The sequence below is a fragment of the Rana temporaria genome, chromosome 5 (genome assembly GCF_905171775.1).
Source record: "Rana temporaria chromosome 5, aRanTem1.1, whole genome shotgun sequence".
In the NCBI taxonomy this organism is placed as follows: domain Eukaryota; kingdom Metazoa; phylum Chordata; class Amphibia; order Anura; family Ranidae; genus Rana; species Rana temporaria.
In genome coordinates, this window is record NC_053493.1 from 169,620,812 (window position 1) to 169,639,453 (window position 18,642).

Sequence of the window (18,642 nt, forward strand, 5' to 3'; positions counted from 1 at the left end):
ACGCAATAGTGCGTCATAAATGTGTTCGACGACGACCAAGAGGCCGCTTTACAGATCACTTCTGGGGAAACATGCCGGCAGCCGCCCATGATGTGTGAAATGCTCCGAGTAGAATGAGCGGTTACCGTTTCAGGAGGAGACAACCCTTTCGCCTTAAAAGCCCCTTGGATAGCTTGGACGATCCATGCTGCAATGGTTCTGGAGGAAACACGCAACTGCATGCACAGACAAACCACTAGGGACAAAAAGGATTATGAAATTATTTAAAAGAGTAATGTAATCTGTAAGATTACAGTGTACTTTATGTGTTCTGTGTTTAAAATGTTTTGAATTTGGCGCCGTGCTCTGTCCCTGTGCGTCGCAACGTTTGCAGGGAACGGAGTTCGGCACTGAATCGAGCAGAGGACACACAGCAGGGAGACATCGCAGGGTCCAGGGGACAAGGTAAGTAAGCTGTACATAAATCCTGTGATGCGATCCCAAGTGTGGCTCGGGGTTACCGCTTTTGGTATGGAAAATTCACCCCGAGCCTCACTCGGGAATACCGATAAGGAGTTTAAACCGGAACACCCCCGCTGGCAGGACAGAGCTCTGTGTTGTTTACATTCACAGAGCTCTTTCCTGCTATCCCCTTCACTGATCAGCGAGTCTCAGCTGGCAATCATTGCCGGGACCCACTAATTGGTTTGTGTGGACTAATCACAGCACAGTCAACTTGGCGGGCATGTGCCCCCTGCCCGGAAGAGCTGGATCACATATTGAATGTCATTCAGCACAGGAGAACCACTGTGCCGCTGTACTCCTACGTGAGTCGTTCAACAAGTGGTTATTCAGAGAACTTTTGGGGCTACAACCACCATTCAAGTTACAGAGTATCAAAATGCACCTTGGAATAATCTGTGAGAGACTATGGAATGTACCCAGTATGGGATGCACCCATTCATTCCATTATCATTTTCAGCTGGACCAAAGAGATCAAAGTATACAAATCCATTGCTTCTTTTTGTTCACAAAAATGCCTGCTATCACACCACAACCTAAACACACCTCAAAACAGATCATTATTTCTACCCCACTTCACTATTTAAACACTCCTCCCTAGAAAAACTTTCATGAGTGTTTGAAAAGCTTTATTGATGGTCATTCAACACTTCAAAAACACAACAAACGCGTGTCAAAAACCCTTCATTAACACTATAGGCGTGTTAATGAGCGCTGCTTCGTTCTTCTTAGTTAAAAACGCCAGTATGAACATGCCCTAAGAGGAATCCTAGTCAGTTTTGTGTATTGCATCATAACATTTCCCATGGATCAAGCGTATCCAGAGAATTGTTATACAACTTCAATAACTGCGTGGACAAGTACAACTGCATATTGTTTATAAGGTTTAGTTGGTAAGCTACTCAGAGACTTTTTTATTTTTTATTTGGGAATGAGGCTTTTATCGTATTCCTCTTATACCTTTGTTCAGGCACAGCTTATCCATGACAGAAATACAGCATCCCATTCAGCAGTGGTGGACAAATCAAGTGCTGCTACACCAGAAAGAGTTCAAATGACATGGACTAAAGAAAAACATATTGCTGAAAAACATAAAATTAAAGACCTTAATGCAGCAGGCTACAGGGATCTTTTTAATATGAAACCGTAAGTAATTATGAACCTACTATTTAAAAAAAATATATATTTTAGGATAAGTTTAGGTAAAGTCTTAATACTTCCTGGGACATGAATAATGGTGGTCATAAAGGATTAGTTGTTTTCAGTTATTGCATTTTCAGAATCAGATTTGCTTCTTCATGCACTACAGGACCATGGGTTATATGCCACTATTTACAGGGGATTGGACAGTGCCCAAAGCTTTGCTGGGTCTGCCACCTAGTGTGCTCATATGACCCGGCCACTTCAAGGCTCCAGTTTTTTTGCTAGTACTTAGGTGATGGATACCCATCCCCATTGCTAAGGAGGAATTTTTTTTCAATAGAATTTGTTGTCTATTTTGACTAACACTTCTATCAAGATCTGACTGTCTATTATCTTCATGGTTTACTAGCAGTTTCCAGATTAGTCTTTGCTGACATCCTGCACTCAGACACAACAAGTGACCGTAAATGCATTTGTGGATTGCGGTCCACCTGCAGTGACAGTGGTCACACAGCCATACCTCATCAGCTGGTCCGTGAGTATTCCTGGGGAATGACCCCACTGCAGATGACCCACCAACTAAGGACCCTATTTGCACTTTATTCAAGGTTAAGGTTGAAACTGGCTGCAATAATTAAATGTTCTTACCTTCTTTTTTTCCCTCTGGTGCTCATTCCTCCTTCTGCTTTTCTGCAGAAGTATTTTTTGCTCTTCTGCAAGGATATTTATTACATAGTTTGTGCAACTGCTTGCTTCCTTTGATTTCAACGGTTTAAAGCGGCCTTCGCCACTTTCCCCAGAGGTATCTAACATAGAGATGCCCATTCGTTTTGAATCCTAGTTACATAGTTTCATAGTTACATAGTCAAGTTGAAAAAAGACACAAATCCATCTAGTTAAACCAAAAAAAACATGCAGTCCCATAAACACAATCCTATACCCACAGTTGATCCAGAGCAAGGCAAAAAACCCTAGCAAAGCATGATCCAATTTGCTACAGCAGAGGAAAAAATTCCTTCCTGATCCCCCTAGAGGCACTCGGATATTCCATGGATCAACTTTACCTATAAATGTTAGTATTAGTTATATTATGTACATTTAGTGAGGATTCCAGGCCAGAACCACCTCTGATACATAAAAAACATGTTTAGACACATTAGTTATACATAAAGAGAAATGCACCAAGCACGTGGTGCCAATTTCTAACCTGATAATAACTATTAGCAACATGGTTGAGAACATTATTATATGATACAATTAAGGGGTCCACCAGTATTCAAAGTTTTAGGTAAAAACCAATACAAAAGGTAGCATCTGCACAGTCTATGGTCTTTATATTCCCTATAATTGTACGGGTGGTAGGAAACACATATGTTGATGGGTGTGTAATCAAATACACAATGATATTGTGTCTGAACATTGTGTCTATTCATTTTGTCACTACGAGCTTCATATAAAGTCCCACCCCCATTTTTGTTTTGCAATTTTGCTCCCATTGTCAATATGACAGGGATGGAGGCGCATGACTTTACCCAACTTCCCAATCCCCCCTCAACATTCACTCTTTGATGAAGTGAATAACTTAACCCCAAGTTCGTTACATGGACCGCTTATGTATTTGTACATGTTGATCATATCCCCCCTTATCTCCTATTCTCAAGAGAGAATAAATTCAGTTCCTCTAAGCCAGGCATGTCCAAAGTTCCGGGTTTTGAACGGCCCGCCGGGTTATTTAGACATATATATCTTTTGTGGCCCAAACGATCTCCGAGGGCCGGGGCCACAAAAGATGTATATGCCTTTGAACAGGACAGGGAGGAGGCGAGACGACCGCCGCCGCCGTACACACACACAGGAGAATTTCCTGTTTATGGACGGCCTCTGTAATAGGAAGTCCCGCGCTGCCATTGGACGACTGTTCTGTCCATCAAAGGAGGCAGGACTTTCTATTAAAGAGGCTGCTGTGTAAACAGGAGATTCTCCTGCAATTCATTTTTGGCGAGTACGTGCATTCCTGGCAATGGTGAGGGTGCATTCCTGGCAATAGTGAGGGTGCATTCCTGGCAATGGTGAGGGTGCATTCCTGGCAATGGTGAGGGTGCAGATGGGCACTTGTGAGGCTGCAGATGGGCACTGACCCTTATTTTGCTTCACAGTTCTTTATTCATTTCTTTCTTTCATTTTTTTCCTGAAACTTCGCTCTTGAAAGGAAGGCGTGTGTTATACACCAATAAATACGGTATATCCAAATAATACGCCCAAGCTCATTTCTTTACTCACACACAGCCACAAAGGCAAGATAATTCTTGTTTAGTAGTGTATTAGACCGAATTTTAATGGTTCAAAGAATGTTAGGCAAAATGGTCGGCCCTTGCGCATATTCACTTAATCAAATCTGGCCCTCATTTGAAAAAAAGTTTGGACACCTCTGCTCTAAGCTATCCTATAGCTGAACTCCTCAATGCCTCTTATCGGTTTGGTTGCCCTTCTCTGCACTTTCTCCAGTTCCCCGATATCCTTTTTGAGAACTGGTGCCCAAAACTAAACTGCATATTCCAGAGGAGGTCTTACTATGGATTTGTCCAGGGGCAAAATAATATTTTTCTTTCTCTTTCTCTCTCTCTCTCTCTCTGCCCAGGTTCACACTGGGCTGTGGGAGTGAAGCCATGCAATTTTTCAGCTGGCAGTCGAGAGATCGGCCGCAATTAGAGACGTCTGTTGTACTATCCAACGTTAAAACAACAAGGACAGAGGATTTAATAGCTGAAAATCTGACTGAAGTTCCATTTTAAGTTTATGAGCTACCAAAACCCCCAGATCCTTCTCCACTATGGATTTCCCCAGTTGTACCCCCACTAGTATGTATGATGCATGCATATTCCTAGCCCCCAAGTGCATTACTTTACATTTATCAACATTATGCCACATAGTCGCCCAATAAAACAGTGCATTAAGGTTGGCTTGTGAGGTGAAAACATCCTGTAAGGATGTTATTCTAATGCATAGCTTGGTGTGATCTGCAATCACTGAAATTGTACTTTTAATCCCAGACCCTATATCGGGGTCCCAGCACTGAACCATGGGGTACACATCTGGGGTGCCAAGGTTTGCCATCACTGCCTTAGATCATTCAGAGTAAGAATCCTTAACCACTGCTCTCTGAATTCTGTCGTTTAGCCAGTTTTCTATCAATTTACAAACTGATCTTTCCAAGCCTGACACTTTACCTTACACAATAGTCGTGTGTAGGGAACTGTTTTGAACGCTTTTGCAAAATCCACGTATACTGCGTCCACACCCACTCCTCTGTCCAAGGTTTTGCTTACCTCTGCATAAAAAGAAATCCGTTTTGTTTGACAACTTCTGTCATTCATGAATCCATGCTGTCTGTTATTATATATTCATTTTTTTTATTTTCCAGCAGGAACTCATCTATGTGGTCTTTTATTAAATGCTCCAGTATCTTCCCGACTATAGAAGTTAAACTAACAGGTCTATAGTTGCTTGGTAAAGACTTTGATCCCTTTTTAACCACTTGCTTACTGGGCACATATACCCCCCTCCTGCCCAGGTGAAATTTCAGCTTCCGGCACTGCATCGCTTTAACTGACAATTGCGCGGTCGTGCGACGTGGCTCCCAAACAAAATTGACGTCCCTTTTTTCCCACAAATAGAGCTTTCTTTGGGTGTTATTTGATCACCTCTGCGGTTTTTATTTTTTGCGCTATAAATAAAAAAAGAGCGACAATTTTGAATTTTTTTTTTTATATTTTTTACTTGTTGCTATAATAAATAGCACAATTTTTTTTAAACATTTTTTTTAATCTCAGCCTAGGCCGATATGTATTCTTCTACATATTTTTGGTTAAAAAAAATTGCAATAAGCGACTGGTTTGCGCAAAAGTTATAGCGCCTACAAAATACGGGACAGAATTATAATTTTTTATTATTTATTTTTTTACTAGTAATGGCGGCGATCTGCGATTTTATTGGAACTGCGACATTATGGCGGACACATCGGACACTTTTGACACATTTTTGACACCATTCACATTTATACTGCGATCAGTGCTATAAATATGCACTAATTACTGTATAAATGTGACTGGCATTGAAGGGGTTAACACTAGGGGGTGAGGGAGGGGTTAAATGTGTACCCTGCATAACGTTTCTAACTGTGGGGGAAATTGACTGACTGGGGGAGGTGACCGATCTGTGTCCCTATGTACAAGGTACACAGATCGGTCTCCTCTGTCCCTGACAGGACACGGATCTGTGTGTTTACACACACAGATCCACGTCCTTGTGTCTCTAACCGCCAAACGTGGGTACCTGGCGGACATCGCAGCCGCCAGGCACGCACATCGGCATCTCAGTGATGCGGCGGAGGCCGTAAAAAGACGGCGACCCAGAGATTTAGAACCACCCTGCGGCCGTATATAGTCATACGGCCGTCAGGAAGTGGTTAAATATAGGCACCACATTGGCTCTACGCCAATCCAGTGGGTACTATTCCAGTCATTTAATGAGTCCCTAAAAATTAGAAACTGTGGCCTCTAGGGTGGTGGCCGGCAACCTGTTGAAACCACCTGAGCTATCCTGCAGAGAAGCTGTCAAAGCTGACAGCTAGTCACGGGCGGTGGAGGCGTTCCCCGGGGGGGGGGGGGAGGCTGGCTGCGATTAGTGTGCCAGTGGAATGTGTCACCACCCCTTCCCTGCTCTGCATATGGGTAAATTCACTGCTCTACTGTTCTCTCCCCTCCACCTTGCTGACCCTTTTGTACGCTGCTGTACTAACCTCCCTGCTGACCCCTGTACACTGCTCTACTGACCTCCCTGCTGACCCCTGTACACTGCCGACCTCTATCCTCTGCCCTGCTAATCCCCTGTCCTGCTGATCCCTATAATCTGCCCTACAAATTCCTGACACCTGTGCACTGCCCTTCATACTCATGACGCCTGTACTCGGCCCTATAAACTACAAACCCCTGTACACTGGCCTACAAGGTACTGACCCCTGTACACTGCTCTGCATACTAAAGACCTCTGTACACTGCTTTACAAACTAGTGACCCCTGTACAGTGCCCTAGATACTACTGCCCCCTGTAAACTGCTCTACTTACTACTGACCTCTGTACACTGCTCTCATTTTTTATTTATTTTTAATAACATGCTTACCTCCACTGTGAAGTTCGTTTTGCACAGAGTGGCCCCGATCGTCCTCTTCTGGGGTCCCATGCCAGCTCTCTCGGCTCCTTCCCACAATAGCTAACCCCCTCTGGGAAGCTCTCTCCCAAGGGGGTTACCTTTTGGACGCATTCCCGTGTCATACACTCGGGGTCCATAGACGCTGAGTGTATGACTCAGTCCCGCCCCCGGCAGCCACGTCATTGGATTTGATTGACAGCAGCGGGAGCCAGTGGCTGCGCTGCTATCAATCTATCCCAGTGTTTCTCAACCTTTTTCTAGTCGGGGCACCCTTAAAAAGTATTTTCAGTCTTGAGGCACCCCAGTCCAAGGCTTGGTTCACATTACGGTGTGTCGCAGAACACTCGCACAATCGTGCTCATTCCTGACACACAGACAAATGCTCTGCTCTTTAGGGGTACCATTAATTCTTAATGGTACCCCCACACATTGGAAAATGTGGGGTGCTTTTGCTGCAGTGCAATTTAAAAAAAAAAGTTTGAGGACTTGTTTTCCTGCATTTTGTGGGTACGGAAATTAATGGACTGCCCTACATGCAGCTACACAGATGTGAACAAAGGGCTTGTTCACATGTCATAGGGGCGGTAAAACCACATGGTTGAGCTGTTTTTACCACCCCCAACTTCTCCACCTTTAGCTGCATGCTGTGGCTGCAACTGGAGGTATACAGAGGGTGAATGGGGCTGCACTGCAACTACCCCGCAACTGTGTGCATTGCACGGTTGCGGTGTAGTGATGCTGCTTTTATGGGCTTAAAACAGGTGGTAAAGAGGCAACATAAAGCCTCTTTACTGCCTGTCAAATGCCTCTGAAAAGCGATCTGTGCATGGATTGCTTTTCAGAGGAGCAGCAGTCCTTGCTGCTATCAAACAAGCCCTACAAAAGCCATTCTGATGGTACAGGAATGGGGGGGGGGGGTCAGGATTAAAAGTAACATACACACATACATACAGACACATGCTTACACACGCATACAGACACACAACCATACATATGCACACACACACACATACAGACAGACACTCACATGTGCAGACACACACATGTATAAAGCCATTTTAAAATGAATCTAGCTTCTAGCTCAGTACCTTTCCAGATTCCTCATTCAGCCATGTACTGAACTCTAGGGGGAAGCAGAGAGCACAGCACACTCCTCTGCACTTTACTTTCACTTTTGAAGCTGACAGAGCTTCTCACAGTTCGGCAGGAGAGCAGGCTCATCTGACAGCCTTCTCTCCACTGACCCCGCGGCACACCTGAGAACCTCTGACGACACACCAGTGCTGGTTGAGAAAGGCTGATCTATCCAATCAATGCCGAGACTCCGGGGAAGAGCTGAGCAGGTGAACTGACTCAGGTAAGTAAAACGGGGGGCTGGGGGGCCCATGATTGCCAGGTGTTTTTTCACTTTAATGCATATCCCAAAAGGGAAAAACTGCTGGAGTTTGGCTTTAATTTGGTAGTGTAAAAATCTGCTAGTACATCTAACATTTCCCTCCCCACAGACTGACAATGGTTGCTGTCCAAAGTTGTCCCCTGTGATCATTTATCCAGAGTGGTTGATTTTTCAAAGTTTTCACCATGCCATCCTTACTTTTTTATGGGGCCTTGCTAGTCGATTTCTTTAAAAAAAAAATGCCGCACACCTGTGATCTTTGAACTCTTTCATGGTGTTCAGCTAGATCTCTGTCTCTCAAAGGATGTGTGACACTGCCATAGAGGGTATGCCTATCTAACGGGTGAAGCCTGGACCCTAGATAGGACCAGTAACTTTGTCAGGGTAAGACAGTGTTTCCCTGTACCCCTTGTACATACCCGTTATTGGCTTGCATGTCTTGGTGGTTCTATAGTATAAATGCATCCACTTCCTACAAGATATACCATAGGACACAGATGTAGGGGGACTTGCACTCTTAGGGCCAGATTCAGGTAGATTGGCGCATCTTTGTGCCGGCGTATCGCATCTCATATGCGCTACGCCGACGTATCCCAGAGAGGCAAGCAGAGTATTCACAAAGCACTCGCTCCCTACGTTGCGCCAGCGTAATGTAAATTGGCCGGCGTAAGCCCGCCTAATTCAAAGTAGGAAGGTAGTGGGCGTGATACATTTAAATTAACCGTGACCCCATGCAATTGAGGGGCGGAACGAACTGCGCATGCGCCGTCCCGTGGACGCTTCCCAGTGCGCATGCTCAGAATCACGTCGGATCGAACGCCTAAGATACGTCGAATCACTGAACGTAACCTACGCCCAGCCCTATTCACATAGTACTACGTAAACTACGACGGCTGTTCCGTCGTCCATACCTTTTGCATGTGAATCGGCGTATCTCGGTCATTTGCATATTAAACGCGTAAATCAATGGAAGCGCCCCTTGTGGCCAGCGTAAATATGCGCCCATGCTCCGACGGCGTAGGAAACTTACGTCGGTCGGATGAAGCCACATTTCAGGCGTATCTTGCATTGAGATTCAGGCCCATTGATATGACGGCGCATCTGTGCACTTACGCGGCGTATATAGAGATACGTCAGCGTAAGTGTTTCAAGAATCCGGGCCTTAGTGTCTTTTGCTAATTTTATTGTCTCGATATCTAGCCTAATTTTTTCCACCTCCTGGCTAGTGGCATAGTTCTTATACGTCCCCTAGCTGCCATGAGAACTCAGTTGACACCTGTGTTGGCACGATTCCTTCATACAGACATACTGAACACCTTTAACGCATCTCCATTCCAAAGATACCCCACAGGTACTCACTTGGCAATGGGGGATTACAGGTGATTTCTGAACACACTGGACAGACAGTGTGAGTTTTCTGCAGGCCCTGAGGAAACTATACATTCCTGTAAGATTGTTATTGAACCTCTCATTCCTAACAGCACCCAAGCTCCATTACAAGTTATATGAAAACATTATCTTACCTTGATAAAGTCAGTATGATCATTTTGCCACTTAGATTTAATGGATTTTCCCCAACCATGTTTTGCATGAATACCATGGGGGTTATTTACTAAAGGCAAATCTACTTTGCACTACAAGTGCAAAGTGCACTTTAAATTGCACTGAAAGTTCACTTAGAAGTGCAGTCGCTGTAGATCTGAGGGGGACAAAAAACAGCATATTAGCTTTCAAATGATTGGATAATAAAATTAGCAGAGCTTCCCCTCATTTTAGATCTACCCCACAGATTTACAGCGATTGCACTTCGAAGTGCAATTTGCACTTGCAGTGCAAAGTGGATTTGCCTTTTATAAATAACCCCCCTGTATCCTTTTGTAACTCTTTATTTAAACAGATTGTATACAGTGCCTTGCATGTATAAATAAAGTAATAATGCGCAACCCACAAACATATAAGTGCAAAAAAAAAGTGTACATTTGTGAAACTGAACCAGCATAAAGTCTGTAGTTAAATTTCCTGTGTAGAAAAATATATATATATAAAAATAGTCCAAAAAAATATATATAAATTGTTGGGATCAGATGCATAAAATCATATATAGTCCAAGAAACTTCCTAATTTCTGACACCAAACGATCAGCTTGCTTCAATATGCTTCAGTATAGACAAAACTCTACATCCATATAGTATGGGTGAAAACAATGGAAGGTGCAGATAAATAAGCCTCTTACCAGAGAGACGGTTTCATAGGCATGTCATCCCCGACCCGGGAGCTGTGGTTCATGCAAGCCGACAGGATCTGGCGTTCTGAACTTCAGGTGCAGCAGTGCTTGTAAATCACTCCTCAGCGATGAGATGACCAACTCTTCAGCAGTGGACTGATTGGACTGAGTGGACAGTCCACTGCTGAAGAGTTGGTCATCTCATCGCTGAGGAGTGATTTACAAGCACTGCTGCACCTGAAGTTCAGAACGCCAGATCCTGTCGGCTTGCATGAACCACAGCTCCCGGGTCGGGGATGACATGCCTATGAAACCGTCTCTCTGGTAAGAGGCTTATTTATCTGCACCTTCCATTGTTTTCACCCATACTATATGGATGTAGAGTTTTGTCTATACTGAAGCATATTGAAGCAAGCTGATCGTTTGGTGTCAGAAATTAGGAAGTTTCTTGGACTATATATGATTTTATGCATCTGATCCCAACAATTTATATATATTTTTTTGGACTATTTTTATATATATATATTTTTCTACACAGGAAATTTAACTACAGACTTTATGCTGGTTCAGTTTCACAAATGTACACTTTTTTTTTTTGCACTTATATGTTTGTGGGTTGCGCATTATTACTTTATTTATACATCCTTAGCTTGCTGAATATTCCAGCGAATTTTACTATTGCAGCACCTAATTGAAAACTTTTTTTCACTTCAAACTTTCACTTATTATTTTTTTCTATTGGAATCCTATGGTATCCCAATTAGAATCATAATTTTTGTTTAACACTCACCCTTTTATTTGTCAACACGTTTTTTCATTTATTTTTGAATATCTGATACCATTAAGGAGAAGCGCAAATCTACCTTGCTTTACATACAGTGCCTTGCGAAAGTATTCGGCCCCCTTGAACTTTGCGACCTTTTGCCACATTTCAGGCTTCAAACATAAAGATTTTTGAAGAATCAAAAACAAGTGGGACACAATCATGAAGTGGAACGAAATTTATTGGATATTTCAAACTTTTTTAACAAATAAAAAACTGAAAAATTGGGCGTGCAAAACTATTCAGCCCCTTTACATTCAGTGCAGCAAACTCTCCAGAAGTTCAGTGCGGATCTCTGAATGATCCAATGTTGACCTAAATGACTAATGATGATAAATAGAATCCACCTGTGTGTAATCAAGTCTCCGTATAAATGCACCTGCATTGTGATAGTCTCAGAGGTCCATTTTAAGCGCAGAGAGCATCATGAAGAACAAGGAAAACACCAGGCAGGTCCGAGATACTGTTGTGGAGAAGTTTAAAGCCAGATTTGGATACAAAAAGATTTCCCAAGCTTTAAACATCCCAAGGAGCACTGTGCAAGCGATAATATTGAAATGGAAGGAGTATCAGACCACTGCAAATCTACGAAGACCTGGCCGTCCCTCTAAACTTTCAGCTCATACAAGGAGAAGACTGATCAGAGATGCAGCCAAGAGGCCCATGATCACTCTGGATGAACTGCAGAGATCTACAGCTGAGGTGGGAGACTCTGTCCATAGGACAACAATCGGTCGTATACTGCACAAATCTGGCCTTTATGGTAGAGTGGCACGAAGAAAGCCATTTCTTAAAGATATCCATAAAAAGTGTAGTTTAAAGTTTGCCACAAGCCACCTGGGAGACACACCAAACTTGTGGAAGAAGGTGCTCTGGTCAGATGAAACCAAAATCGAACTTTTTGGCAACAATGCAAAATGTTATGTTTGGTGTAAAAGCAACAAAGCTCATCACCCTGAACACACCATCCCCACTGTCAAACATGGTGGTGACAGCATCATGGTTTGGGCCTGCTTTTCTTCAGCAGGGACAGGGAAGATGGTTAAAATTGATGGGAAGATGGATGGAGCCAAATACAGGACCATTCTGGAAGAAAACCTGATGGAGTCTGCAAAAGACCTGAGACTGGGACGGAGATTTGTCTTCCAACAAGACAATGATCCAAAACATAAAGCAAAATGTACAATGGAATGGTTCACAAATAAACATATCCAGGTGTTAGAATGGCCAAGTCAAAGTCCAGACCTGAATCCAATCGAGAATCTGTGGAAAGAACTGAAAACTGCTGTTCACAAATGCTCTCCATCCAACCTCACTGAGCTCGAGCTGTTTTGCAAGGAGGAATGGGCAAAAATTTCAGTCTCTCGATGTTCAAAACTGATAGAGACATACCCCAAGCGACTTACAGCTGTAATCGCAGCAAAAGGTGGCGCTACAAAGTATTAACTTAAGGGGGCTGAATAATTTTGCACGCCCAATTTTTCAGTTTTTTATTTGTTAAAGTTTGAAATATCCAATACATTTCGTTCCACTTTATGATTGTGTCCCACTTGTTGTTGATTCTTCAAAACAAATCAAAGTTTTATATCTTTATGTTTGAAGCCTAAAATGTGGCAAATGGTCGCAAAGTGGGGCCGAATACTTTTGCAAGGCACTGTATGTTTTAGAGCTTTTTCATACTAGCTGTTGGGGGCAGTAAAATCATCTGGTTCAGCCGTGCTGTTAAAGTAGTGCCTCCCCCCCCCCTTTATACACCCTGTCACTTTCAAGTGCGGGGCATGCTAGTGCAGGGTCCATGGGGTTAAAGCAGGCGCTGAGGAGAGATACGTGACCCTGTGGTTGTTGTTTCAGAGTCAACGCCTCGAAGAGTCAGGGCTGCTTTGGTGACAAAAGGACCTACTCAATATTAGGTGGGTGGTCATAATGTTATGGCTAATCAGTGTTTATTACATACTACCTTTGGCACAGAACACACGGGGAAAAGCAGAAAACAATGTGGCAGAACAGTACAAAGCTATTGAAATACACACTGGACTGATGAATGCATAGCAAGGAACACTCAGTTATAACATACAGTATTATCAGCTTGGTATCTTGCAGTAAAATAGTTCACTCTGTGACCAAGTTGAAATATTAATCCACACAGAAAGGCTGTGTGTGTAATGTTAGAGAGAATGGGGCAGGTGGTGCTAGGACATCTAAGATTTAAAGGCACTAGACCACTCCTACTTTGGGTCTGTCCAAGATATGCAAGAAGTCAGGGGACTGACCCTGACCAGGCTCCACATCTGGTAATATAACTTTTAGACGAACTGACTTTAAACATTTTAGACTTTATATTGAATCCTCTTCACATATTTTTTTGTAATTCACAAAATATTATTTTAGAAGTTATTTTTTTAAGACATTAGTGTTGTGTGAATCATGTAACCTGTTAGAATACAAACATGGGGCAGCCTGTCAGGATGCAAACACATGCTTCCTTTAAAACCACTTACCTACTGCACGCTGTCATATGACGTCGCTGACTTTGTGCGGGAAAACCTGAATGATGCCATTCTTTGCAGCTGGCAATTCTGTGCACGATAAGAATGATCATAGCGGCAGTTCCTCCGCTTGATCGTTCTTATAGGCGACGGGAGGGGACGTCCCCCCCTCCCGCCGACATCCGGTTCTTCTACGGGCTCTCCCGTGCCATCCGGGGCTCGGAGAAAGAATCAGCCGGCACCCGATGACGACGATAGAGATTTCCAGTGACTAGATGGTCACCAGTCATCTCTATGACCGTCGGAGGCCCAGGCACAATGTTATGAAAGCAACGGCTGCGGATCTCATGCTTTTCAGCCTGGAGGAGACATGTGGGGTCTTATTGACCCTGCATCTCTCCATAAAGAGGACCTGTCACAATAGATTCCTATTGAAAAGAGATGTTTATATTAGCACTAGGAATAAAAGTGTAAAAAAAAGTGTAAAAAAAATAAGTAAGATAAAAAAAAAAAAAAAAAATTTAAAACGCCCCTGTCCCCGGTAGCTCGCACTCAGAAGCAAACACGCACGCAAGTCCCTCCCACGTATGTAAACTCCGTTCAAACCACACATGTATCACCGCGTGCTTTAGAGCGTAGCACTAGACCTCCTCTGTAACTCTAAACTGGTAACCTGTAAAAAAATGTAAAGCGTTGCCTATGGATATTTTTAAATATTGAAGTATGGCGACATTCCATGAGTGTGCGCAATTTTAAAGTGTGACATGTTGGGTATCTATTTATGCTGCGTAACATCATCTTTCACATTATACAAAAACATTGGGCTAACTTTACTGTTTAGTTTTTTAATTCATGAAACCGTTTAAAAAAAAAAAAAGGCTTTTGAAAAATTATTGCGCAAATTCTGTGCGAGATAAAACGTTGCAATAACAGCCATTTTATTCCCTAGGGTGTCTGCTAAAAAATATATATATATATATATATATATAGTTTGGGGGTTCTGAGTAATTTCTAGCAAAAAAAAGATGATTTTTACACAAAGGAGAGAAGTGCCAGAATAGGTCCGGTATGGAAGTGGTTAAATGTAATTCATTTTGCCATTGCTGTCCCACAGAGTGATTTATTGCAAGAGAGAATGGAGAAAACTGAGTTTAAGGTAGGAGAACCTTGGACTTGATTCTGTGCAATATATGAATGTGAGAAGTTGCAGGAATTGAGTGGCATAATCTCTGTGCAATATAAGAATATAAATGTGGCATGTTGCTGAAATTATTGTTTAGTATATTATTGATGCATTGTGAAATTTGTGGTTTTCTGGTACAATAATTTTAATTGAAAATTTTCAAGGAGGTTACATAGAAGGTTATCCTTGAGATTTGTGGATTTTAATTTTGGGTGACCACCAACATTATTGTAAAGCAAACTCCACTGGTTGGCCAGTATTTCTTCAAGAAAATATTCATTATTTTTTCAATAAATGATGTCCCTTTTTGTTAAAATGTTACTTTACCTAATCTTTGTTCTAGAGTAAACACAATCTTTCATTATATGTAAGATTTTTACATTCATTTTGTTAATTTAGTTACCCACCTTTGAACCCTCTCTAGAATGTCCTTTTTAAAGTATGGTGCCCAAAACTGGGCCCATGTTCTAGATTTATATAAAAGCAATACTGTACTAGAATCACTATTTTACATCTTGTTTTATATATCCCAATATTTGTTTACTTTTGCACACTGCTGCTAAACCAGACTAGTGCTGCTTAGCTTTTCGTACCCAGTATTGCCAAGTAAGGTATAGCACAAAGTCGTTTATTATTTTGCATAAATTTGTCACAATGAAAATATGTGAGCTGCCATTGCCAGTACCTTCTGTAAACACTATTTGTTTTGCCTCGCACACAAGTAAAAATGAGAATATAAATCGAATACAGCTCCAGTAAATGTTGTACACCTTACTTTTTTTTATTTTTATTTTTTTTGTTCTGCTTCCAGGGAATGGGAGAACCTGTAAGTTAAACTACAGACTGTTTCATACTAAATTAATTTGAGAGTTTTATATAATAACTTGGGCGAATAACGTGAACCTTGTGTACACCTGCATTTTGTTGTGCACATCGCTAAGCAATATTATAGCACCAACAGTTTGCACAGTGCTTTACAATATAAAGGGAGACATTACAGTTCCAATACAATACAGGGTTAAGGGGACCCTGCTCATAAGGACTTGCAATATTATAGGGGGGGGGGGTTTAAGTGGTACAAAAGGTTATAACTGTGGGAATGAGCTGATAGTAATAAAAGTTCAGTTAGTTGGAGGCGTAATGGGCTTCCCTAAAGAGATGAGTTTTCAGGGATCGTTTAAAGGCAGCTAGAGTAGGAGATAGCCGGACAGACCAATGTAGAGAGTTCCAGAGGATGAAAGAGGCTCTGGAGACGAGCATGGGTGGAGGAGACAAGAGAGCTTGAGAGCAGGAGGTCTTGAGAGGAGCAGAGAGGACGGTTTGGGTGATATTTGGAGACGAGATTGGTAATGTAGCTGTTCGCAGTTGTGTATGGCTTTGTATGTTGGTATTTAATTTGCTGGGCAATTGGAAGTCAGTGAAGGGATTGGCAGAGAGAAGTGGCAGACCCTGAGCGGTTGGTAAGGTGGATGACTCTGGCAGCAGAACTCATAGACTAAAAAGGTGATAGCCTATGGAGAGGTAGGCCTATGAGAAGGGAGTTGCAATATGCGAGAGACAACAGGGGAGTGAATGAGTAGCTTGGTGGTTTCATTAGTTAAAAAGGGACACATTTTAGAGATACATTACAGAGGTAAAGTTTACAAGCTTTTGACAGTGATTGGAATTGGGGCTGAAAGGATAGGTCACAGTCTATGGTTACACTTAGTACCCTGGCATGAGGGGAGGAGACTGATCTTGATGGCAAAGTCGTGGGGGGGGGGAATATTATCAGCTGAGTTATTAATAGAATCTACTATACAATAAACATGTATGATTTGGTTAAACACTTCTTAATTGTGTTGCACACATTATGAAAACTGTGTGTGAATAGCAAATTCTTATTGTCATTAAACTGTTTTGCAGAAATCAGTCAAATGTAAGAAGAATGCACACTGCTGTAAAGCTGAATGAAGTTGTGCGTACTAGATCTCAGCATGCACAGCTGGTTTTACTAAATATGCCAGGACCACCTAAGAGTAAACACGGTGATGAAAACTGTATCCTTTTAATCTAGTTATTTTAAAGGTATGTGAAAATTGTAAAGACTGTAAAACTGGTTACTTTTTTTTCTCCATCTTGTTCACTTAGCTGTGTATGTCATGCTTCATTTTTCTGCTTTCTCTCTCCTCACTAGGCACACTATTATTCCTGCATGTCCAACAGTGTTGTCCCTTGGGTGTAAATTCAAATGACTTTTTGTGAATAACTTAAATATTACCTTTGGTTATTAAAAATAACTTAAATCATTGCCTATCAGTTTTTTTTTTTTTTTTTAGCTTTCACTGCATGGAACTTCTGCTCGTTGTACTCTTCCCCCCTCCGGTGCCACATTTGGCACCTTTTGGGGGGGGGGGCAGGATACCTGTCTCACAGGAATCCTGTTCCTACTCCCGGGAGCTTCAGCCGCCGTTATTGAGGTCACCGCCCAGGCTCCCTCCTTCCCCTGCCACTGGGCCAGTAGTGGAGAGGAGCAGAGCCTTGTGCATGCGCTGTAGGGTTCCCGGCGTGAAGTCGTAAGGCTTCACTGTGGGTTGCCTTACTCGCAATGGAGGTGGCATGCACCCGACAGATGATGGAAACATGAGCTGCGGTGCCAACTTCGCTGGACTCCAGGACAGGTAAGTGTTCGATTTATTAAAAATCAGCAGCTGCAGTATGTGAAATGGGACAGCCGCACTCCAAAAACGTTCCTTTTTATTAAAACTGGTCTATGAATAAGCACTGAAGCACAAAGCGAAACGCGTTAAACTTTTCCTGATTGTTTGCTGTGGCGTGTGATGTTCTGTGACCAGTTTTAATAAAAAGGAACGTTTTTGGAGTGCGGCTGTCCCAGCTTCTTCTCTTCAATTTTGCATTAATTGCATTGCCGGCACCCACGGTTTGGATCCAGTGAGTAAAAGTTCCTTGGTTCATCTGACCGGTTACTTTTCTTCTCAGCTGCAGTATGTGGGTGGACCTCTGCTTTAAAGCGGAGTTCCAAACACATTATTCAATTTTTAAAAGTAATATATTTCATCAGGCAATCATATTGTAAATCTATGTTGACTTACTATTTAAAAATCTGCCGTTTGTATAAAGACACTTTTAAAAAATGTTTGCCGACGTTCTCATTTTGCTGGTGAAGCCCACAAGCATTTTCTTCCTGCATAGTGATGACGATCTGTGACCATCATGCACTGCCCGTCCTGCCTCATTCTCGGGCATACGCATTGTAAACGCGCCGCTTTCTAAATCCCGTGATAACTCGCAGCAGGCCTCCGCAATGACTCCTGGGAGCAATGACAAAAGCTCCCAGAAAAGGACATAAAGGAATATCCGCAGAATACACAGACAGGAAACAGAGACACATCAAGATGACACAGGTACCGTAAAAAAAAAACGTCCTTTCTCTTATCGTCCATGGACGGACACAGCTCCTTAAGTCTTGACAAGTGGGTTATGTTCCTGTTTACAGGAGAGGACTAGGCAGAAACATGTTAAATGGTTAAATACGGGCGTGGCCGCGGCATGGACGTGTGAGGACGTGTCTGTGAGGAGCTCCGTCCGCCCGCCGCATATACAGCACCCGTAGCAGCCGTTCGCTGGATCTCTTTGGCCCGTCACTATGCCAGCTAAATCGCGGAAGACCTCACCGC

General features: G+C 42.7%; 1 protein-coding gene across 2 annotated transcripts in view; it reads left to right on the top strand.

Moving 5' to 3' along the window:
- Positions 1–18,642, top strand: part of SLC12A7 (solute carrier family 12 member 7) — a 574,243-nt gene that overhangs the window by 519,490 nt on the left and 36,111 nt on the right. For both annotated transcript variants that reach the window (XM_040353352.1, XM_040353353.1), the window contains exons 22-23: positions 1,472–1,647; positions 16,871–17,004. In XM_040353352.1, coding sequence (XP_040209286.1) covers positions 1,472–1,647; positions 16,871–17,004 — 310 coding nt within the window. The remainder of the gene's footprint in view (positions 1–1,471; positions 1,648–16,870; positions 17,005–18,642) is intronic.